Source organism: Heliconius melpomene, chromosome 6, assembly GCF_056956725.1.
Source record: "Heliconius melpomene rosina isolate 202511_hmr_F chromosome 6, ASM5695672v1, whole genome shotgun sequence".
NCBI classification, from domain to species: Eukaryota; Metazoa; Arthropoda; class Insecta; order Lepidoptera; family Nymphalidae; genus Heliconius; species Heliconius melpomene.
In genome coordinates, this window is record NC_140394.1 from 3,089,944 (window position 1) to 3,113,868 (window position 23,925).

Below are 23,925 nucleotides of genomic sequence, written 5' to 3' on the forward strand. Positions count from 1 at the left end.
CTCTTTCATAACATTTCGGTATTGAAAGAGCCATTAAAAGTTATGAAAGAGCCAGTCTTATATTATGAGGTATAACAGTGAAAATTATGGTAAACAATATTAAATAAAAACGATTTAGTAATTCTTATTAAAAAGTAATGTTTTTTTTAATTCTATCAGTCATTTTAAGTAGATTATTCTAACAAACTTTTTAATCTTACATTATTCAGACCAATAACATTATATGAATCCTTTGAGCCAATCATCACTTGCATTTTCAATTTCTTTCCACTTATCTAGGCAGAAACCATTGGCCATGGCCAATTTAATTCTTCAATTACTGATTTCTCGGGCCTTTTTCGTTTTTTCTTTCGGCTCTTTCAAGGCCCGTCCACCCGGCTCTTTCATAACTTATTCTATAAAAAAATGTAACCTCCAAAATGACAACGATATCAAAACTTTTCAAACTCAATTTTAATGTAGTTACAAGGCCAAATATATACATAAACTCAATCTATATTCCAATTACCCGTATTTGTTTACAATGAAATACTAAAAAACAACTCAAAGGAGTTAAAATATTTACTTTGGAATGCCAAAAACTTCAACTCGACATATCGGCGTCCGTTGGTTCCGATGAACTGTAAAATTTTTGTGGGTGGCGGGAAATCAATATTGCCATTTAAAAATAAAATATTCTAACGAATCCGTTCCTAAACTACTAAAATATTGCAAGTGGCTCTTTCAAAACCTGGCTCTTTCATGCCACTTCTCCCTTATATTGTTTTTGTAAGTTGACATAATTCATTCATTAATTGTGCTATATTAATAAATAACCCAAAAATCAAAATTCTGAAACGTAATTCTAAATATCGATATTCTTTAAATTTATTTATATAAGCTACTACTATCAACAAAATAGAACAGATATATATAAGACATTATAAATAAAAATAAACACATACATAATTAGTATATAAATATAGTTTATTATAATACAAACACATGTATTTTACACTTCCGTCATATCAACGTCTTCTATGACCAAGTCGTCCAACATTTCAGCCAAAGTGATTCTTGGTAGAGACGGGTCAATTTCATCGGTATCAACAGGAATTTTATTTTCATCTTTGAAAATATTTATATTTTGCCTGAGAACGGGATCCTCTTCCAGATCGTCCAGGAACTCGTTGTAATCACTGAAAGATATGTTTTAATTTAAGTAAAAAGGAAGTGAACTTATGTATGTAATAATTTATATTTCATTTTTTTAGATTCACGCTGTATTTCTACAAAGAGCAGGGAATTGAACCCACAACCCGTAGCATTTACAGTCACACGCTATACGAGCTATACGAGCCTCGTATAGGTAATAATTTATAAATTATAGTTTCTTCCCAAAACTACCCATTGGCCCAAGAACAAAGCGCTTGGAACACAAGTATATGTAAACAATACGTATAAAAAAAATGTACTGTTATCGAGATAATTATTATTAGCGTATTCAATGTCACATCACAAATACCACGTTAATTAGATATTGCCTGATTAAAAATGTAATTGGACAGATTAAATTCATTTATTATTATCCAATTAATACGAGCAAAATCAAATCTCGTAAATCAAAATGCCTAAATGTAACTAGCACCAACGTGTAAATGGTTCCGTACTTATATTATATCTTTAATGACAATATTATACAGAATAATAAATAAAATAAACAGTTTAAAAAAATTTGCAGTACTTAATAAGAGGCCAGTTGTGGCCAGTTGTGTGTGTGAGCACAAAGTGGTTTCCATCGTGGGTTCGATCCCCTTTCGAGAAAATGAAATATGTATTTAAATTTAGATTTTCATTTCTTCACTCTTCGAGAGAAATGCGCAGCGTGAAGTTCCGTCACTCAAGGTGACGATGTTTTTTTATATATGAGTTTAACTAAGCATATAGGTACATATGTACATATGAAGAAATTTGATTTATTTGGTTTTTATGTTTTATATGCACGAGTTAATAGAAAAAACAACAAATATACCGATATTAAATATTTCAGTCGTATTTTATATACGGAACTCTAAATATGTATAACATACAAAATTAAAGCGTAAAAACCAATTAATGTATCAGCGTATATAAAACTAGATTACGTATATTAATACGAGATTGTGAAAGAACAAACTACAGGGTAATTTATATAGAAAAATTATGCTGGGACAATTTATAGTGTAGGGGAATTGTGCTCAAGATGGCATACTATGATAAGATGACACACTACCAATATTGATGAAACTATTAGCGCTAAGTGCGATCTTGTGAAGTTTTAGAGAGCGTCTGTAGATGCAGCTAGTGCTTAAATTCAGTAAGGCTGAAAGTGAATGCAGATGGGCAAGTAATTCATGTTTTCGTTATTTTCAATTGCAACAAATTTTTCTTTCGCTTTTGCTTGATGGTGAAAAGACATGTAAGATAAAGATTTTCTATTTCAACTAATTATAAATGTAAAATAGGATTATTATATGACACAACTAACGCTAAAAGCGCATCCTAACCTATAACCTTTTGTCACAACGGTTAAAATTAAATTCATATATCTATTGGGTAAGATGACATACAAAACGTGAGTATAAGATGGCATACTATCTTACCCTTATAAATAGAATGGATGTATTTTTTTTGCTTTACCTACAAAATGCCTGGCAACTACAAACGAATATATATTGGTCACAAGAAGACATGGATAAGGCTGCTAGAGCAAGGGGATTCAATAGCCGCAAGTGACGAAGTTTATTTCCCTTTTGGAAAAGGAAGTGACTGATAACGGAATCCAACCTCATAAAATTTGCAACATGTATGAATCTGGCCTTAATACTGTTTAAAAGCCCCCCAGCAAAGAAGAAACTATTTATTTGTGAACTATGCTCGACACATAATGATGGCGTTTTTATGCCACATACTAAGTATGTCATTTTACCCTGTAGATATGTTGTGTTACACTGGTCGACCTAAGTGCGATTTTTGTTTGTTTTTATGATGTTTGAAAGATGATTATTCTGAAATTAAAATAATTTCGTAGATTATGAAATATATAATAGTATACGCAATATGCTGTTCTCAGATGACTTTATTTATTTGAAATATTTGTCTTCAAACAAAAAGTATGTCATCTTAAGCACAATTCCCCTATAGTTATCATGTTATCAGTGTGTGATCGAAATTAATACTTTTAAACGGAATGTTTAAAGAGTTTTGGTTCCCTCTGCCTACCTTGGTTTATACGAGATATAGTGTAAAGCTAATAAAATATGCATCAAGAAAATTCGTTATGTATGTAACTCTGCAAGTCTTCATAACTGTCTCACAAACAAAAATAACTCTCGTTTTATACTTTGAATTTTTGGTGTTTAAACAAAAAAAAGGAAAGAAAAGAGAGAAAAAACACTCACTCATCAGTAGTAGATCCGCCATGCTCGTGCATATGGCGCAACTTCCACGCCCGCGCGCGTCTCCGTGCCGCCTTCTCGCCGTAGAACTTCTTTACTAGGTACACGTCCGGGACGCTGTCGCGGTCCAACTTATCTAAATTGACGTCGTTCACGTTGGACTCGCCGAGGTTATAGCTAAAATTGTAGAACAAATTAATACACGCTGTATCCCGCACACAACAGGGTAGGCAACGGGAACTTAGTGTTAAGACACTCCGCTCCCCACTTTTCACCGAATTCTGGAGGCATTACGTGTTGAGTGGCACTTTGTCTCGACACCAGAGTGAAGAAATGGAAATATAAATTTTAAATAAATATTTTATTTCCTTGAGGGGGGATCGATTACACAACCAGTAACATTAACAGTCATACTTTGTGCCCCTGTGCCACGACTGACCTCATAACAGTGAAAAAAAATATTTAATTTGTATGCAATACTTATTGTTTTCATTACCTGCACACACACTTTACAATATAAAAAAATTATAACTTATATATTAACATACCCTAAAACAGTGTCTCCAGGCTTCAATAAATGACCCAAATGTGTTTTAGTGTGAGTCGGACTAACATCTAGACCAAGCTCGCTGGCTTTTACCACCCATACATCGGCTAACACATGCTTGTTGGACACCATACCTTGGCCGGGGAAGGTTTTCTTTTCCTTTAATTAAAAAAAATCTAATTAACTTGAGATATAAACTGTGCATATAATTTACATCATAATTATATCAATTTATTCAATATATTGAACAAAATTGTTTTAAATAAAGGTAGTAGATAGCACCGGTAAGTACTATCAGGAAATATGAAATTTGGATGGTGGTTACTTTTACTCTTAATAAGTAAATCAGTTGAATAAAATAGTACCTAGCTTTCATTAAAAAAGCTCGATTTTTCAATATTTTCTTGGGAATAATATTAGAAATTACGTTATCCATTGTCAGACACATAGCATGGTTTTAACTCCTTGTCAGGTACCGCTAAGCCCTAATAAATAACAAGCTGCACAAACACACACACGAGCAAGCTAACTTGGCTTTCATTACTCATTTATGTTTAATAATGGAATATACCTATTATATTCAAAATTTTCTTTCTTCAAATAGACTATTGTCAGCACTTCTAAATCGTCATTTGAACATATAAAGAAGGTACCACCAGTCTGGAATGCAGTTCTGCTGAGAAGAGCCGACAAGAAACTCAACACTAGTACAAACACTATGCTACAACTAACTAAACTATACACTAGTACACTATATACATACATGTTCCTTTAATATATCGATATCCATAACAATATATTCAACCAGCTGCTTCGGATTGCAGATGGCGTTGAACGGATTACGCCAGTACTGTGTTGAGGATAGATCACACACTGGAAGAAAGTACATATTAAATTAAGTATATAATATTAAATCTTATGTTAATATTATTTTACCTTCTCGGTATATCCCGCATATAGACTGTAAACACAATAGTAGTGGATATAACTACTTCTTCCCGCTCAGGAGAATGAAATATTTAATATTTTCAAATACTCACTCTGGTAACGAGACAGCCGTTGAGTTCCGCCCCTCAACACACAATGCCTCCAGAATTCGGCGGTGTGAAGTGGGAAACGGAGTTTCTTAACACTAGATAATATTCCCTCTGCCTACCCAGCCATATGCGGGATACAGCATGAAGCAAAAAATAGAAACAATATACACACCTTGTCCAGTGTAAGCATCCATCAAATGCATAGTACTAGTCACTCTTTGAACCAAACATATAGGAGATATAGATCCTAAGCTCTGAGTTAATTTCTTCGGCAAACAAACTATACTGTCTTTGGACAAAGGCACTATTTCCACACTAAATGTGAATTTATAATTATAGACGTTGCTGTGTATGTCGTGGGAGATCAATTTTTTAGAATGTTGACACTTTATAGGGAGGACCGATTGGATGAAATCGACCATTTTTCGTGCATGGTTCTCGGTTGCGTAGAAGAAGTCTAGACCGTCTGGAAATAAATTTGTGAGAATATTTAAAAAATAAAAAAAACACTAAGAGACTTCTATACTTTGTTACTCTGCTGTGCAAAAACATTACCCTGGTATTAAATAAACTATTAACATTTTTTTCTTATAGTAACAATATTATTTAATGTATTTGTTCAAAGTGATAGAAAAATTATGTCTAAAACTCTTGAATAAGCCTAATAAAAAAGGTATTTTTATTAGGTTTATTCAACAGTTTTATCAATTATTTCTGGGATTTGCGCAATCAACCTAACTAAAAACTCTTCATCCTCACAAATTAAATTAATTATTTAGTGTTAAAAAAAAATTACATAGATATTCTGTACTAACTTAACTAACTTTCTTAATAAAATAATTATAAAACAAACAACAATTCACCACTAACCATGTTTAGGTTTAATTCCAAGCGTGTTAGCATGTGCCTTATGTTTCAAAATCAACTGTTCCAAATAATAAAATGTCTTTCTGTTATTAGCCCTTTGTCTAACTTGTACCAATGCACGCCAGTAGTCCTGCGCCTCGGAGCGATGGCAGGCGTCACACATCTGATGTTGTATTACATATTCAACTATGAATGTCTGCTGGAGTACTGCCCCTCCCATTACTTCACCTTGTACTGTTAGTTTCACCTGTCATTTTTTATTTTATTTTAAATACACTGTATTATCCCTACTAATATTTCAAATGTGAGTTCTTGTATGTTCTGCTTTAAAGCAATTTACACATAGGCTACAATTTTTGTTAAGATTTTCTTTAATTTGAAAAATATATATCACGGTAAGCGGAGAGAAGTTAGGGTAAAGGTGTTCCATTTTATACTTTCTGCCTGAATTTACAATTGCAAATCTCAACGTAACACTTTGGCCTTATAGTGTGGGGAAATAAGAAATTAATAATAATTTGATTTGATTTAAAACAAATTGTAGTCAGGTGTTGAGAATTATCTTAAGGGCACACATTGTTTTTTAGTACTAACTAAAAAACAATGTATGCAAATTTAGTGTTAAGACACTCTGTTCCCTATGCCAATATTAATAACATTGTACAGAAGGTGTGTTATAGTAGAAAAATTACTTACTTTGATTCTTTTGGAATGTGGTTCAGTCCAAGCAAATCCGGCATCAACAAGCTTTACTCTATTTAGACCTTTAAGTCTCTTCAGACAAACAGCAAGTAATTCTCTTGATTCCAATGCACACACCAACCATTCATTCGGAGGTTGTAAGTATCTAAAATAAATATCAAAGTTGTGAAGTATATTACTAATATAGCATAATGCAGGGTAAGCAGAGTTTATTCCTCCGAGAGGGAACCAATCCACACTCAACAAATGTATTTAAACACATGAAGTCATAGAAAAATTGTATATAGTTTAATTATACAAATAGGATATGTAGCTCATGTCTAATATTATACAAATAATGATTTTTTAGTGATAAGGCCACCTTTGTGCATTTTATGTCCTAAAAAATCTTTGTAATTCTTGTAAATGTGCAATAAAGACTTTTTATCTTATATAGTAAGAATCCAAAATTATATTTTTATATATTCTACTTAAGAATTGCTAATGATGGTGCAAGACAATATTTTTTTATAAAAAGACTATTTTTTTACCTTTCACATCCCCTACAGAAAAATAAAGTTGCTTGCTTTGGAATGCCATCAGTTATATCCACATGAGCTCTTAAACAAGCAACGCACATATTGGAGGGATTTGCTTCAATGGGTACAGCACATTGACAACATAATCTGAAAAAAAAAACAATTAATAGAAGAGCTTCTCGTCAATATTGTAATATTGTCATTGGGACAAAAATGTATTTTTGTCTTACTTTGTTATTACTTCAAAAGGAATTTCGTTTTAAATCAATTTCGGTAGAATTCTAACCTAATTTTTGTAACAATGTAGTAAATAAACTTACACTCGTGTGCTGTTTGGGTGTAAATCACTGTCCGGTGTTATGTATTCCATTTTGTGGGTTTTAATATAAAAAAAATACAGAAATTACTGCAATAAATATTTAGTCCAAAAAAAAGAGATAAATCAACGTGTTAAACTTAAGCAAATATCAACGAATGACATTTGAGTTTGACAATTCATAAGAATTATATATTACATGACTATTGAGTATTGACTGTTGATAATGACTTGTGTCATACATAGCCTTTAATTTTTAAATCATTTAGTCAATTTAATTATAATTATAAAACATTCGTGAAAACTTCTGTAATAATTCATTTTATAACCTTTTTTATATTGATTATAAAACTTGTAAAATCTATAGATAAAGAAAAAAAGTATTATCTCTTATTTTATTATTTATTTATATTTCACGTAATTGCTATTCGCTACACACATGACATATTACCACCATATTACTGTATAGTTAGGAGACTGCTGTGCTACAAATGTCAACTGTCAAATATAGTACTGCAATATGTCAATGTCACTGTCAATATCAAAAAGCCCGCGCTTTTCATTTGTTATTAAGTTACTAATTTTAGCGGGAAGACATATTTGGCCCTCACATACTTGAGGTTACACGTGTTGTAGTCGATGTGATTTGTTACTAGGTGGTTAATAGATAATTATTAGCAAGTTATAAAGTAATTTAAATGTTTTAATTAATAAATATTGTGAATTGGTTAAAAGAGCTGCTATAATTAACACTGAGTAAATACCTATATGTGTTTTCGAATGTTGTTGGTGTTTTATATAAGTTTCTAGTTATATAAACTTCAGTTTATAGTTATTTTGATTTTTAATAAATAAGATTGTATTTGTAACATTAGTGTTGTGTAGTTTTCTTTTGATATTTCACTTCTGAAACCTAATTTCAGAAGTGGGATACCTATCTAAGCCCATCAGGCCAGATCCTTGTACTTTATAATTTTGTTATTTTTGTGAAAGCAAATAAAACACCAGTTTCATTTCTCTTTTCTTAAATTATTTATTGCCTATATAGAAATACAGTGTTAAATATGGGTGATGCTGGAAGTAAATCACAAAACAAATCACGTCGACCGGACACGACATGTGGTCGCGGTTAGCGAGATAGGTTAAGTCATTTGAAAGCCATGTTATGAGACTCGAGCGCTAAGGGTGTCTCGAGCGCTCGCGCTGGTGCTTTCATGGTGCTGTTGCAGGACATTCATGCCGCCGCCGTGCCGCTATGAGGTGCTTCTGCTTCCACGACAAGTGACGCGTCCCCGCGCGTCTCTGTGTACCTCTGCTGGCGATGTGCGACGCTTACCTGAGCGTCTTGGTGTGCCTCTGCACGACCTCAGCTCGCGATCTGCGACGCTTTCCTGCGCGTCTTGGTGTGCCTCTGCACGCCCTCAGCTCGCGATGCGCGACGCTTTCTTGCGCGTCTTGGTGTGCCTCTGCACGCGCTCAGCTCGCGATGCGCGACGCTTACCTGGGCGTCTTGGTGTGCCTCTGCACGCCCTCAGCTCGCGATGTGCGACGCATTCCTGCGCATCTTGGTGTGCGTCTGCACACCCTCTGCTCGCAATGTGCGATGCGTCTGTGAGACTGCTCGCGATGCGCAACAAGTTCCTGAGCGCCACTGCTCGCGATGCGGTCCCCGCGCGTATCTGCGCGCTACTGCTCTCGATGCGGTTCCCGCGCGTGTCTGCGCGCCTCTGATACTGATGAGCGACGCGTCCCCGCACGTGTATGCGCGCTTCTGCTTGCAATGCGCGACGCGTCTCTGTGTGTCTCCAGGTATCTGAGTGCCTCTACTGGTGAGCATTACAATGCATTTCTTTGGAGATTAGACAAACTTGAAAAAGGTACACAAAACAATATTTCTTCTCATAATTCAACCTGTCATGCTAGTTTGATAAAAACAAATTTAAATGATTAACTGTTAGATTTGATACTTTTCCCAAAGGTGCATTATCTGAATGTATGGCCTCTGATACCTTATCACCTTCTCAATGTACTTCGGGGGTTACCAAGTTAGCCCGTAATCTTTCTGATGCAATATTTTCTTTAAATATTTGAATAATACAAAACTATTTTATATCAAACTTTGACTCTGTTATCAATGATATTGAGCTATAGTATGAGGAGGTGGAGAGGGTTAGAAGTGCTAGTAACTGGAATGATTCAGAATGTTTATCACATGACTCTGGGCGCCTTAAGGGTGATGTTCATGGTTGAATGAGTGAGTGAGTGATTACTGGTGATCATAGGTGGTTGATGTTTTATGCAGGCTGATTCTGAAGAGTCCTGTGGTTGTGCTTAGTGTGCTAGAGGAGAGACGGGTGCCAGTTTGCCTTGAGATGATTCTTGTCAATGTATATAGGGCTTAGTGAATTGAATTAAATTCTTGATATATGGCGTTTCGAGCTTGCCAGTTGAGCATAATTCATAGTGACTAAAAAAAAGAAAAAGAAAGACAAGAGATTCATAGCTTAATAATTGGGCGTCCGTTACACAATTCTTTTAGATTGGAACAATTTTATTGTTGGTGAAGGGGGTGTGAGTAACATTGGATAAGGAAACCTAGGAATGGTAGCAGTATGACTTGTAACCTTTGTTTGTTCTGAAATGTTTGTTGTGTGAGGAAGAACCAATAAACTGTACCTTAGAGAGTGAGTAATACTGTTACTTTGTTGGAAGGAAATGGTTTTGTTTCCTTGGCTATTGATGAGCTCTCACTTGGAGGGTGAGTAATACTGTTACTTTGTTGGCAGGAAATGGTTTTGTGCCCTTGGCTATTGATGAGTTCTCACTTGGAACTGACTTGATAGTTGTTCCAAGATCTTGCATGCCTGTTCTAGTTATTTTGGATGCTGATGTTATTGTATGTAGAAAGTGCGTGCTGTTATGTACATTTGGCTTTAAGTTGTTTTAAAAAAAAAAAGATTAATCAATTAAAAAGAGATTTGGTAATAATTTAAAACATATTAATTAGTCTCAATCATAAAACAAATAGAATTGAGTCACAGTGGAAATAGAAAAATGTGTGGCTGTTAGGAGAGTTTCAGGTAGACTAACTATGTTTTATACTAATGACTTATTAATGCATACATAGTATTGAAGTGATGCAATGCTGCAGATAAGGGTGCAAACCTTGTATATAACTTAGGATTTATTAAATTAAACAAATTAGGATTATTAATATTTTTAATTTATGTGCAATTGCAACAATTGTCTGCTATAAGATTGAAATCAGAATGAGTAGAATTTAATTTAATTGTTGGATTAATTGAACTAATAAATTTTACATAACAAGTAAATATAAAAATTGTAAATTTTATGTTAATAAAACCAAATGTAATATTTTCATGCCTAATGGTAGAATGTATATGGAGACTAAATATTAATAATTAATCAATTACATCTGTAACATATGTTGTAGGTAACATTCTGAGTAAATAAATTCAGCTTCAAAGTTAAAATTCCAGTGTCAAATAAAGTTACATTGAAATCATTGTTATTACAATTAACATGCAATTTAGTAGATTTGAATAAATAAAGACCCATCAGTTATTACCTAGTGATTGACAAAAATGTAAATTTCCTAAAATAAAATTTGTTTTACAAATAGTAGGAAGTGAATTAAAAGCCATAACATACATAGACATAATTTCGGTTTCACAAATAGGATTATCGATTACATCAAGTTCATTAAGATTACTACATAAATAATTTTTGCTAAGACTAACTTTACAACTATTACTTATATAACTGAGGATACAATATTTAGACTTACCTCTATTAATAGCTATATAAGTAATTAGCGGAAGGGATTATTGTAGCAAAAGATTTCTGTGTATTACTATTATGAGGTTACAGAGTTTGAATTATTTTAAACAAATTAAAATGGGAAATTGAAACCAGAAGAATGTTTATAGTAAATAATAATTTATCGTTTATGATATAGGAGACAATTTCAGACAACTTAATTAGTGAGGAGTAAACAATGCCTAGGAATGTCTATTGAAGTGTCCGTCCTGGTCTGAAGTGTGAAGTGTGTGCCTGTATTGAATTGTCTGTCAGCACATTCAGCGTTTGGCAGCACATTAATGTACCACTTAAGTTATTAGCTGGATTCTCTTATGTACATAATAAATAAATTTTCACATTATTTGATCGCCGGTGCCATTAAATATGCAAACAACGGTAAATATGGGAAAATGCTTATCTTCCATATGGGGTGGGGAAAAGCTTAAAGTACATGAAATTGTCAGCTATCTTGAAGAGAGGAGTGTAGTATGTATGTTGGAGGGTGCAATCCAAAGTGTGTATATGTGTTGATTGTGGGGCACTGAAAGCGTTGAATGTCGGAGGATGCTATCTTCTCCCTTTGATTGATGATCACACACGAATAATTTGGTGGTGGTGGTGGTTATGAATATTTTATGTAAACATGTGTGGAATGTTGTCATATTTTATGTAAACACATATTGAATGTGGTCATGTTTTAGAATATGTTGATGACGTGTTGATAATGCGTTATGATGGGATTCAGTTACTATTAATACTCAAACAAAAAAAACCGATTTTCCCATAAAATTTCGAATATGTTTATTACTTCAACAGAAATTGAACATGTTGGTTGAATTATAAATAGAGGTCAGGTTAGGCCGAGCTTCTATAAGACTGAGGCAATTAATTATTGAGTGGTGGTAGTTAAACCACTTGAGGAGCTCTAACATGGTACAATGTCATGGGGATTAGTGACTGGAAATTTGTACTGCCTTTTTCATTGACAAGTCATTTTAACTGTATTGCACTAATTCTTGCTTTGTTGTCTAGCACAATTTCTTTCTAAATCATTACATGTTTACATACATACAGACTGACATTTTATTTTTTCTCTTCCTCCATTAATTCTTTTTCTAATTGTTTAATTTTTGTCTGACAACCAAGGTGGGGTTAGTGTACAATACTGGTGCAATGTGGCAGTTTGTTTATTGAGTTCAATTGGATGTGTGGTCCCTTTGGGCACAGACATGGGGTTGGTTTGGGTGTTTTGACTTTGACTTTTGACTTTGACTTGTATCAGACGTTTGGTCTGATGAGGCATATGGCCTGAGAAATTTTGACGGGTGTGTGGCCCTGAAAGATTTTGTGAAGAGCATGTGGCTCTGAAGGACGTTTGGTCCTTGTGGTCAAGGTGGACATTTGGTCCTTGCTGACATTATGGCCTTGTGGACGTTTGGTCCTTGCTGACGTTTGGTCTTTGTGAACCATGTGACGTCTATGTGGACATTTGGTCCTGGCAGACAGAGGGGACGCCTTCTGACTGTTCTGTTCACAGGTTCCAGAGTTTGCTGCACCGGACTGAACATACTTGGATATGAAGATTTTACAGGGTTAAAAATGAGAGCTCTCAAAACTTTTTATTTTTATATCTTTTGTCTGTACCTTTTGATTGCCTATTCATTTATGTTGTAATGTTTAGACATTTATTAACTTTAAATTTTAGATGATGAAGACAGCGAATATGGTACTACTGTAGAATTTTCATCAATACAGCCATGAAACGACGCCGATGACTTTGGGGCTAATCGGGATGCACCAGCATGTGATCAGGCAACTGGATCAGCTACGTCGGGGACGACGCAGGGTCAGAATGGCCGAGTTAGGAGACTGCTGTGCTACAAATGTCAACTGTCAAATATAGTACTGCAATATGTCAATGTCACTGTCAATATCAAAAAGCCCGCGCTTTTCATTTGTTATTAAGTTACTAATTTTAGCGGGAAGACATATTTGGCCCTCACATACTTGAGGTTACACGTGTTGTAGTCGATGTGATTTGTTACTAGGTGGTTAATAGATAATTATTAGCAAGTTATAAAGTAATTTAAATGTTTTAATTAATAAATATTGTGAATTGGTTAAAAGAGCTGCTATAATTAACACTGAGTAAATACCTATATGTGTTTTCGAATGTTGTTGGTGTTTTATATAAGTTTCTAGTTATATAAACTTCAGTTTATAGTTATTTTGATTTTTAATAAATAAGATTGTATTTGTAACATTAGTGTTGTGTAGTTTTCTTTTGATATTTCACTTCTGAAACCTAATTGTATACATACGTACGTACGTACTGTATACATAGTTATATTACTTCATCTTTAAATTACTGTAGACTTATATATTTGAAAAGTTACGGGGTGGGTTGGCGGTAGTTCCTGTAAGAATGATAATTAAATTTGTTTAGTTAATTATGAAAATTTATGAGAATGTTAAGATTTTATTTAATATTAGGTGAATTTTCTCTTAAGCCTATTACTTAAAAATCGATATAATATACATATTTAATCTTCTACTTGTAGTCAAAATATCTTGTATTGAATATATTCAATATTAATTAATTGGTCAATACTTGACCACAAACAACGCTTTATTTTGTGAAACGGAACCTCAGACAAGAAATAAAAAGCATATTTACACTATGGTCACTATTCCTCTTACGTAAACTTCGACAAGCACCGAATTTTTAAAAGAAGAATTTTCTTACACTGTACATTCCCGTAAGCTCATTCAAAAATCGAACATGTTTTCTACCGTTGGTAGAGCTGGTCTTTTGGCCACGAGAGCGGTAGTTAACAATACTTTGGCTGAGAAGACACCTTTGGTTGCCGGAGCTCTTGCGAATAAACGTGATTATGCTGCTAAAGCCGCTGCAAAAGGTCAAGGTAAGGTGGTTGCAGTCATTGGTGCTGTCGTAGACGTACAATTTGAGGATAGTCTCCCTCCCATCCTAAATGCCCTTGAAGTCCAGAACCGGTCCCCCAGGCTCGTCCTGGAGGTGGCACAGCACTTGGGAGAGAACACCGTTCGCACCATCGCCATGGATGGTACTGAAGGTCTCGTGCGCGGACAGCCCGTGCACGACTGCGGCTCGCCCATCCGCATCCCCGTGGGCGCGGAGACGCTCGGCCGCATCATCAACGTGATCGGTGAGCCCATCGACGAGCGCGGTCCCATCCCCACCGACAAAACCGCCGCCATCCACGCCGAAGCACCCGAATTCGTGGACATGTCCGTACAGCAAGAGATCCTCGTGACAGGCATCAAGGTGGTGGACCTGCTTGCGCCCTACGCCAAGGGAGGCAAGATCGGCCTGTTCGGCGGCGCCGGCGTCGGCAAGACCGTACTTATCATGGAGCTGATCAATAACGTAGCCAAAGCGCACGGTGGTTACTCCGTGTTCGCTGGTGTGGGAGAGCGCACCCGTGAGGGCAACGACTTGTACCACGAGATGATTGAGTCCGGAGTAATCTCGCTCAAGGACAAGACCTCAAAAGTGGCACTTGTGTACGGTCAGATGAATGAGCCCCCTGGCGCGCGTGCCCGTGTCGCTCTTACTGGGCTGACTGTAGCAGAGTACTTCCGTGACCAGGAAGGACAAGATGTGCTGCTCTTCATTGACAACATTTTCCGTTTCACTCAGGCTGGTTCTGAGGTGTCTGCTCTGCTGGGTCGCATTCCCTCCGCTGTAGGTTACCAACCCACTCTGGCCACTGACATGGGTACTATGCAGGAGCGTATCACCACCACAAAGAAGGGTTCCATCACCTCTGTACAGGCCATCTATGTACCAGCTGATGACTTGACAGATCCCGCCCCAGCCACCACCTTTGCTCACTTGGACGCCACCACTGTGTTGTCTCGTGCTATTGCTGAGTTGGGTATCTACCCCGCTGTGGACCCCCTTGACTCCACCTCCCGTATCATGGACCCCAACATCATAGGGGCTGAGCACTACAATGTTGCCCGTGGAGTTCAGAAGATTCTCCAGGACTACAAGTCCCTTCAGGATATCATTGCCATTTTGGGTATGGATGAATTATCTGAGGAAGATAAGCTGACGGTAGCACGTGCACGTAAGATACAAAGGTTCCTCTCCCAACCCTTCCAGGTAGCCGAGGTGTTCACTGGCCATGCTGGAAAACTTGTGCCTCTTGAGGAGACAATTAAGGGATTCTCTAAAATCTTACAAGGAGAATATGATCATCTTCCAGAGGTTGCATTCTACATGGTTGGACCAATTGAAGAAGTTATTGCCAAGGCTGACACTTTAGCCAAGAATGCCTAATATTTTTATATGAATTAATTTTAGTGTTAATAGCCATTGATACAAACTCCAGTAATTTATTGCTAAAAAATCTATTATATCTTAGCAGCAGGTGTAAGAATTATGTAATAAAGATATACCATAGTTATACATTTTTTTTTATTCCTATTCCCAAAAAAAAAAAGAATTAAAACTAAAAAAATTAAACTTGCATACTGTTATGTAACACTTTTTTTACTTAAAAAACTGATTTGACAATATTTGGGAGCTTAACAAGGAGAAATCGTTTGAAACAAGTTTTAAAATTATGAGAAACTGATTGCCATCTATTCCATTTTCTCAAAATAGTTTTTTTACATGTAACACATTAATTAAATAACCAAAACTATGAGAGTTTATTGAACAAAATAAATATGCATAATTTTTTTATTCCTTTACTACTTATCTACTTTCACAACCTACAATCCCCTGAATTTTTAGACAGGGTAAATGCAAGAAAAATAAGATGACTATGAAATACAAAAAACCATATATATGCTTGTTACTTTCTATATTATCATAATATAACAATAAAGTATTAACAAGTGTTTGTTTTTTCAAGTAAGAATAAAGAAGTTAAATATAATGATCTAATTGTAACAATTAACTCAGTAAGTCAGGTAATAATAAAACATAATTTGTGTTTTACTTAATAGTTTATTTTACAAAGGTCTTATCGTTTTCCTCCAACGCGTGGAGCTGCCTTCTGGCTTACTTTAGCAGCTTTAGCCTTAGGGGGTGCCTTAGCCTTGGGAGGAGCAGCTGTGGCCTTCTTTGCGGCTTTGGTGGACTTCTTTTGCTCCTTAGCCGCTCTGTAAGATATATTATTACTTAAATATTTTTTTATAAAAAAGATCTTAGCTTAACATTAACATATTATTTCAATACAACAAAATACGCCAAGTTAACTTATTATTCTATTTCTGGCAAAGTGCAAGCCAATGGTGTCAATAGTCAAGTTAGTCTACCAAAACAAGATAATTGATGGTGTTTATTCTCCAAAAGAGAATCGAACCAATAAGTAAAACCTTTATAGTCAATAGCTGCCTTAGTACACCATAATAGCCTCAAAGAGTAGAAGATATGACAATCTTAATAACTTAAAAATTAACTAACCATTTTAAGATGAAAGAGACATTATACAAGAATAAGCAGATTCAAGTTCTAGTTTTAACATTTATATATATATACTTATGTTGTAGTCATATAGCTTTAATTCATTATTTCATGACATGTTGTTTATATAAAATTCTAAATTTTAAGAATCTATGATAAAAAAAATTATGTGATTTTGGTTAATTTCTTGTATACACAATATCCACTTAAGCAGGTTAGGTTATCATTTTTATATTAAATTAATATTGAGCAATTATTAAAGTACTTTTTATATTATTTTATTAAATGAATTTAAACTATTAATTTGTTGTTTTCAATCTAACACATTTAAAGTAGTAATTGTATATAGTAATCTTTTTTATTATTAATTATAAAATATAAAAAATGTATTTAAAAAAAATTACAATAATAGTTACTAGCTATGTGAACATTTAATTTAACCATATGCCACAATATTTGTGTTATTATTTAGTTATGGTGAAAAAATAGTGCCTCTCTGTAAAAGCAAAGGTTCAAGGACGGGTGTTATTAATTTCCTCACATTGATTACAAGATAAAACATGGAGTTGGGTTCTGCCACACAATACACAATTTATCAAAAATGAACAATGCTTCTTTCTGCTTGCCCCACTTTCTGTCTAATTAACAGTATGTGGTATACAGTGCAAAGCAAAAAAATATTGACTAATTATTCATGAACTTACTTGATAGCCTGTTCTCTTTGAGCCTTCCTGACTTCAGGTTTCATATTCCTCTTGGCCATAATGTCACTGAGTGAAGCTCCCACAATAGCACGCTGGAACTTTTGTGTCCTCCTGGTGCGTTTTTTGGCCTGTTCTTCTTCCTGGCCTTTCTTGAATTTGCGTCTAAAAAAATGATTATAATATAAATAAAAAACATTATTCATGGTACAAAGTTATTTGTTGTGCGATGTTTGAGTTTACAAATACATGGTTTTACATTAATAAAAATTAACATTAACTATATTACCTGTATAGAACAGTCCATGTAACTTTACGAGGATTTCTCCTCATCAAATGTGCGGCTTCACATTTTGAATTCAGAAATGTGAAAGTCTGAAAATTACAGTACAAATATTTTTATTATTTCAATTTAAACAGCAAAATAATAAACGTAAACTTTATGTTTGGAAATTTGGGATAAAGCTCGAATTTAACAGTCCGACATATAACCTATTAGTCAAAACAATCGTAATAAAAGATCTCTAAAATGTGAAACTTTAGTGTAGTTTTACAACAATAAAAGTGTTATATCTAATAATTAGGGACACTAGTAAATTAATTGTATATTATTTACCTTGCCATCTACCTTAACCATGGTTTTGCCATGGCCGGGGTAAATCTTGTAACCACTGTAGGCACAAAGTCCGATCCTGCAAATAAAACACTCATAATAAAATCAAATCACTACACAGTAATATTTTCATAAATGCACAAAGAAATAATATATGATTTAAAAGATTTTGTTAAATAGAAAATTGGAATATAAACGTACTTCATTTTGACTTCTGTTAGAAAAGAAAGAGAAGTAGTTTTGAAACGAAACAACTATATCGAGTTGTCACTTGTCGAACGTCACTGTCATTAAAATTCGATTACGTAATCGATTTTTTCAATTCAGTTTTTATTTCGGCAAATAAAGAACTTAAATGAATGCAATATACATTTTGATTGGTCTTTTTTCATATTTTTACAATAGTATTATAGTTTTATTAGCACTGTATTATTTATTAGTTTTATTATTAGCACTGTATTATTTATTAGTTTTATTTATTTACACTGTACTTTGTATTTATATATAGCAAGATAGGTAGATGGAACTTAGTGTAAAGATATATTTTCGGGACATTGCGATTTGCTTCTAAATGGTGGAACGGAACCGACAACCGTAGCTTTTACAGTTAAATGCTCTGCCGCTGTGCTACGATTGCTATTTTTATAGTTAAATAAGAAAAAAAATGAGAAAACAAGTATATGTTTAATAAATACTACTGCTTTAATAAAATTGTATTTAGAAAAAGTTACAAGGTATATAGGCAAATATGTTATTGATAATGGGAAGCACGCGCGGCAAATTGCGCAGAAAGCGTATTTTGATGTCTGCACATAGACATCCCCTCACGCCGGACCGATTCCCCGTAAGGGCTCGCGGGGAATCGTTGCGGGGTGTGACCGGGCTACGGTACAGTCGAGTGCAACGCTATCAGTTCATTACTATGAAATATGAATATAATATCATATGATAGCATCATATATACGGAATGGCGTAGTAGAGCATATTTTTCTAGTAATATTATAAAAATTAGTAAAAAACACCAAAGCAACATGCAAAATGAACATATGGTAAATTGAAAAATTAAATAAAAAACTGAATTAAATTACTATAATGAGGCCACGGCCACATACAAATCTTCTCAATCCAAATTCAATAAAAAAAGTAAAATTTAAAAAGTAAATTTAATATATAAAACAAGCAAACAAATACAAGATTTTGGCGTTGGGCAATATGCAAAATCAACTTATGGGTAAGTAAAAAATTTTTTAAATAATGGAAATAAAGGTCTTAACAAATAAATTATGTTAATTATATCTCCAAATTAAATCAAAATTTTATTACCGTTTTATTTAAAACGTTAATTAATGCATGCAAGAAAGTAAAAAATAAAAATTGACAAATAATAAAGCAAATAATCAAAACGGTAAAAGGCATTTTTGTTTACAATTAATTATATTCTTGTTTGAACAATATAGTGTGAGCTCGATAGTACCTTTAAAGATGTGTGGGTGCGAATTTCCTGTAAGGACGTAGCGCTCACACTGACACAAATGGCAAACTATGGCAAAGGGATACCGCACTCTCATTTTTTGTACCTCAAAATTTATTGAAATAATTTACCCAATATTATTTTCTTTTATATAATCTTTAAGAAGTTTAAATATTGCCAGATATTTCTTTATTCATATTGCATAGTTTATAAGCTTGTATTATGCACACTGAATGTTTATGTTGTACATAAGTGTGTATATAGTATATACACATATACGTAAATATCATGTGCCATTAGTTATATAAGCAGAAGCTTAGAATTGATTAATTATATATTGACTCAAAAATGTTATTATACTTTTCGGGCTAGTCTTGATTTTATTCTCGACAACAATGTATAAAACAGCTGATTATTTTGCAATATTTAGATATCCTCATTAAATTTTCGTTTTGTATAATTTACTTCTACATAAACATGATCAGATATTTTAATTATCGTATAGGTAAATGTGATTTGCTAAGCGTGAGGTAAAACAACATAACAGGTAACACTGATCGAACGTTCTCTGCGCATACATATACTGCGCAATTTACCGCGCGTGCTTCCCATTATCAATAACATATTTGCCAGACTATATACTTTTATAAAAAAAAGTGTTTTTACAATATATATAGTTATGATTTTGTAAGTTCTATTTTATTAATACAGATATTTTCTTAAAGAAGAATTATTCAAAAATTAATTAATACTGTTATTATCACAGAATTTAAATAATTTCCGCGATAATTGTTTGACATATCGTAATCGATATGTCAAACAATTATTGCCTATTTTATTCTATTCATATCGATATCTATCAATTTATGGAATTAAAGAGTAAAAGTGTTCTGTGTTAAAGAGCACTGAGCACTAGAAATACAGAGTATACTTAGCATTTTCTTGCCTATGGTTAATAAAAAATAGTTTCATAATTAAAATTATTTTTCTAAGAAATTTAATAAATAGTTATGTAATCTCTCATATAATATAAACATATTTTACTTTATTTTCAATATATTGACGTAATATCTTTAATTTACATTTAAAATACTGACTACTGTAGTTTTTTAACTTCTCTATGCCTTTTGGTTCTTATTTATTTTACAGGGTAAATTAAGTAACAAAAATATGATTTGTCCAGACTTTTTAGAATTTCAGGTTCGTAAATAAAAATAAAACAAAATTACATTAGTTACATTTAACTTTATTTCATTATTATGTCAGTAATTTGTGTTGGGCTTATGTATTTGCCGACATAACCTTAAAATATTTTGTACTTGTATTTTAACTATTTATTTGCTTTTAGGATGTTTTAAAAAAGATGAGAGTACTCGATGACAAAATAGTTTATGCATTAAATACGTCTTTACCCACAGAATCTTTTAAAAATAAAATAGATGCCTCGTCCGCTTGTCAAGATTTGTATGACCAGATTCAAAAAGGACACAGTGAAAGAGAAAACGTTATTAAAAATTGTATTGTTTCAACGGCAGAAAGTGTTAAAAAATTAAAGGCTGCTAAAGAAAGTACTCCTGAAAATTTAGACATATTAAAAGATCTGAAGACAGAACAAAGAAAGGTGCTACTTAATTCTGTTTCGTATTTTATTTTTTTTTCATTTTACTTAATAATAGATTAAATATTACAATAATATACTTGTTAAAAAATAAAGTACATCGCGTGTTTTTATATAATTTTATGTATTTTTACAGTTACGATTGTTACAAACAGAACTAAGTGTAGAGGAAGTCATTAAGGAAAAGACTACAAAATTGTTTACGGAAAAATGTAGAAGTTATTATAAGCCAAATGATTTATGAAGACTGATAAATGTGCATTTGAATATGAAGCAATTTCTGTACATAAATATATAGTTAGTTGTGTTCAATTTTTTCTTGTTTTTTTCAAACAATACATTTGTGACAAGTTTTGAAATTACTCTTAATTCTAGTCTTCTGAAGATGACTGGACTGGCTTTGCCAGCCCCACCCGCTACCTTAGGTAGTGGGTGGGGCTGCAGGCTTACTTAGTGTTAAAATATTTGAGACATTTTGAATGCCAAACTCAATTTGTGCTTATTCTTAATGAAGGAAAAATAATTCATTCCTTCAGGTTGACGTTGGACCCACAAACATCCATCTGGCACTAACCACTGCATCATGGAGGTTTCCAAAAGAATAATTTTTATTATATACTCTGACAAATGTTAACTCATTTTATTACTTAAACATTAGTTAAGTTCCCTCTATTGCCAATGTATACTCTGCTATATGAAGCTAAAGAAAACTTCAATGTTTAATTAATATGTATGCATATGTTTAATGTATACACATTTATACAAATTACTCCTAAGTCCAAAATTTAAAGAGTTGATGAGTATTATTATTTATGAAAAAACTCAATTTATTCAATGAGTTTTAGAAGAATGAATAAAGACATCAATTATTTAAATATTACAAATTAAAAATCATCTTTGCAATTACACTGCATTCTTCCATAGCAGGGTAGAAAGAAAGAATACCAGAACACTCCATTCTCCACTTTCTGCTCAATTTGAGGAAATGTATGGTGGAATTAATTTTACAAGTGAGTATTAAATGCATAACTATCCATGTTTATAGTCTTTTCTTAGTTTTCTTACATTATATGTGAACATTTCAGTACAAATCAAATTGTATTGCTTCACTTTGGTTCACTTCATGTTTGTATGGTATTAACAGGAAATTACATAATTTTCATGTTGCAACAATAACATCAATCTTGTTACTTCATGCATGCTTCAATGAAATAGGGCTTTAACATTGTGATAAAAAAATTGATGGTTTAATTTATCATAAATCTAATCATAAAAATATTGTTAAGATATTTCTTATCATTTATCCTTTTTAAGAAATCAGTACTAGTTGATATGCCCAAGGAAACAACATGAGGAAAAACTTTTAAATTATTCTTGAATCAATTTAGTAATAAAACTAAAAATAAAACACTGTTCTAAAGCTTTAAAATAGTGTATTTGATTTTAAGAAGAATAATAAAACATGTAAAGCAAGCTAAACCTAGTCTGTGTTGTGAATCATTGTTAAATATATTTTTCATTTTATGCCTTGCTTGCACTCTCTTCTTTCTTTTTAAAATCTTCTTGATATTTCTTATGCCAATCTAGGTTCATTTGGTGAACAGATTCTCCTCTTTTTACTGCAGCTTTACCAGCAAATATGGCTCCTACACTAGCAAGGGCTGTTAGTATCATTAATATATTGGAAAGTTTAATCCTGGCTTCACTTCGAGACCTCTCTATCAAGTCTGGGCTAAAATAATAAAAATAATATGCATGGTTAATAAATACACAATAAAAGCTGTGTGATGTCGTTTCTCCTCCATGATCAAGTAAAAGAGCTAAGTTGTGTTTGACATAGTGGGTACATAGAATAGATTAGTATGATCAATGATGTAATATATCCTATGCCTTGCTTAATTAATGGATTATCCAACACATGAAGAATTTCAGGTTAGTGATCTACTAAACAAATTATTAAGCTTTATAATTCCAGTATAGACAAAATTTAATGTTTAAACTCTAATGTAAAAAATTACAATGTTTTTATGAATGGTATTTGTTTACATAGCAACAATTTTCAATTACTTTTTGGGATTCTTTAGTTTTCCAACAACCAACAGTCATATCTGTCTCTTAGTCATTCAATCATGTCTATCGTCAAATCAGTGTGTGATGAAATTTAAAATAAAAAATAAATTAGGAAATAACATATACAACACATATAATAAATACATACGACACTAATGGAGGAATTTCAGCTTTGCTTTTATACTTCTTAGTCCATACCAGGACAAACTTTTGAAATTCGCTGGGCTTATATCTTGGGGCGATTGAGCTATCACTCTGGTTAGATCCGCTTGCTGGAGAACTCATATATCTTCTTAGTGGACGTGTAACCATTCTAAATAACGATAGTTTTTCCATGATTCCACTTTTGTGTCGACTTAATTTGTTGACCTTGAGGGTTACTCAATAAAATCTATACGTTTTATATCTGAACCTACACATCCAGGCAGGACAAGTATATAGTACATACGTTCAAAATACGTACTGTCTAAAAATAGTACATTATATGTCATTGTCAAGATGACATAAAGCTTTGTTTATACTTATATCAATTTATAGGACCACTATTACTAGAGACACAAGTTAAGGCATGTAAGGCATTAATAAAGGGTTTAAATTATATTTATTACCTTAAAAAGTTTATTGTGATAAAATATTATTTAAAAAATAAAAAAAAACATGTTCTAAAATGTATTTTATAATATCACTGTTTAAAAATATTAATACTGTATACGTATATATTATTCATTAAATATGGTCTAGTATTAATTTGAGCGACCATATCAAA

The 23,925-nt window shown here is 33.0% G+C and overlaps 6 protein-coding genes across 8 annotated transcripts; 3 read left to right on the top strand and 3 right to left on the bottom strand.

Moving 5' to 3' along the window:
- Positions 1-945: 945 nt before the first annotated feature.
- On the bottom strand, positions 946-7,588 carry Nmd3 (60S ribosomal export protein NMD3). Its single transcript, XM_085186885.1, has 9 exons — positions 7,408-7,588; positions 7,100-7,234; positions 6,564-6,714; positions 5,871-6,114; positions 5,173-5,466; positions 4,727-4,836; positions 3,965-4,122; positions 3,420-3,593; positions 946-1,178 (listed from the first exon to the last, which is right to left on the bottom strand). Exons 1-9 carry the CDS (start codon positions 7,455-7,457, stop codon positions 992-994), a joined length of 1,503 nt encoding a protein of 500 aa, XP_085043011.1. The 5' UTR covers positions 7,458-7,588; the 3' UTR covers positions 946-991.
- A 266-nt stretch (positions 7,589-7,854) lies between these two features.
- On the top strand, positions 7,855-13,491 carry LOC146538088 (uncharacterized). Of its 2 annotated transcripts, none has more exons than XM_085186888.1 (2): positions 7,855-9,212; positions 12,931-13,491. In XM_085186888.1, exons 1-2 carry the CDS (start codon positions 8,945-8,947, stop codon positions 12,984-12,986), a joined length of 324 nt encoding a protein of 107 aa, XP_085043014.1. In that variant the 5' UTR covers positions 7,855-8,944; the 3' UTR covers positions 12,987-13,491. The 2 variants fall into 2 exon arrangements, with proteins under 2 accessions (XP_085043014.1, XP_085043015.1); XM_085186889.1 differs by having other exon boundaries at positions 7,856-9,232.
- A 402-nt stretch (positions 13,492-13,893) lies between these two features.
- LOC146538089 (ATP synthase subunit beta, mitochondrial) lies at positions 13,894-15,675 on the top strand. Its single transcript, XM_085186884.1, has one exon. It carries the CDS (start codon positions 14,008-14,010, stop codon positions 15,550-15,552), a length of 1,545 nt encoding a protein of 514 aa, XP_085043010.1. The 5' UTR covers positions 13,894-14,007; the 3' UTR covers positions 15,553-15,675.
- Positions 15,676-16,207: 532 nt separating this feature from the next.
- On the bottom strand, positions 16,208-18,312 carry RpL24 (ribosomal protein L24). Its single transcript, XM_085186887.1, has 5 exons — positions 18,202-18,312; positions 18,004-18,079; positions 17,677-17,762; positions 17,391-17,552; positions 16,208-16,382 (listed from the first exon to the last, which is right to left on the bottom strand). Exons 1-5 carry the CDS (start codon positions 18,204-18,206, stop codon positions 16,244-16,246), a joined length of 468 nt encoding a protein of 155 aa, XP_085043013.1. The 5' UTR covers positions 18,207-18,312; the 3' UTR covers positions 16,208-16,243.
- Positions 18,313-20,532: 2,220 nt separating this feature from the next.
- Ccdc58 (Coiled-coil domain-containing 58) lies at positions 20,533-21,723 on the top strand. 2 transcript variants are annotated; one of them, XR_014878066.1, is made up of 4 exons: positions 20,621-20,671; positions 20,820-21,092; positions 21,226-21,386; positions 21,626-21,723. XR_014878066.1 is itself a non-coding variant. In XM_085186943.1 (3 exons), exons 1-3 carry the CDS (start codon positions 20,642-20,644, stop codon positions 21,331-21,333), a joined length of 411 nt encoding a protein of 136 aa, XP_085043069.1. In that variant the 5' UTR covers positions 20,533-20,641; the 3' UTR covers positions 21,334-21,404. The 2 variants fall into 2 exon arrangements, 1 of the variants encoding a protein (XP_085043069.1); XM_085186943.1 differs by lacking the exon at positions 21,626-21,723 and having other exon boundaries at positions 20,533-20,671; positions 21,226-21,404.
- A 779-nt stretch (positions 21,724-22,502) lies between these two features.
- On the bottom strand, positions 22,503-23,626 carry LOC146538092 (UPF0389 protein CG9231). The gene is made up of 2 exons (XM_085186944.1): positions 23,308-23,626; positions 22,503-22,821 (listed from the first exon to the last, which is right to left on the bottom strand). The coding sequence occupies exons 1-2, from the start codon at positions 23,493-23,495 to the stop codon at positions 22,611-22,613; spliced, it is 399 nt and encodes a 132-aa protein (XP_085043070.1). The 5' UTR covers positions 23,496-23,626; the 3' UTR covers positions 22,503-22,610.
- Positions 23,627-23,925: the final 299 nt, after the last annotated feature.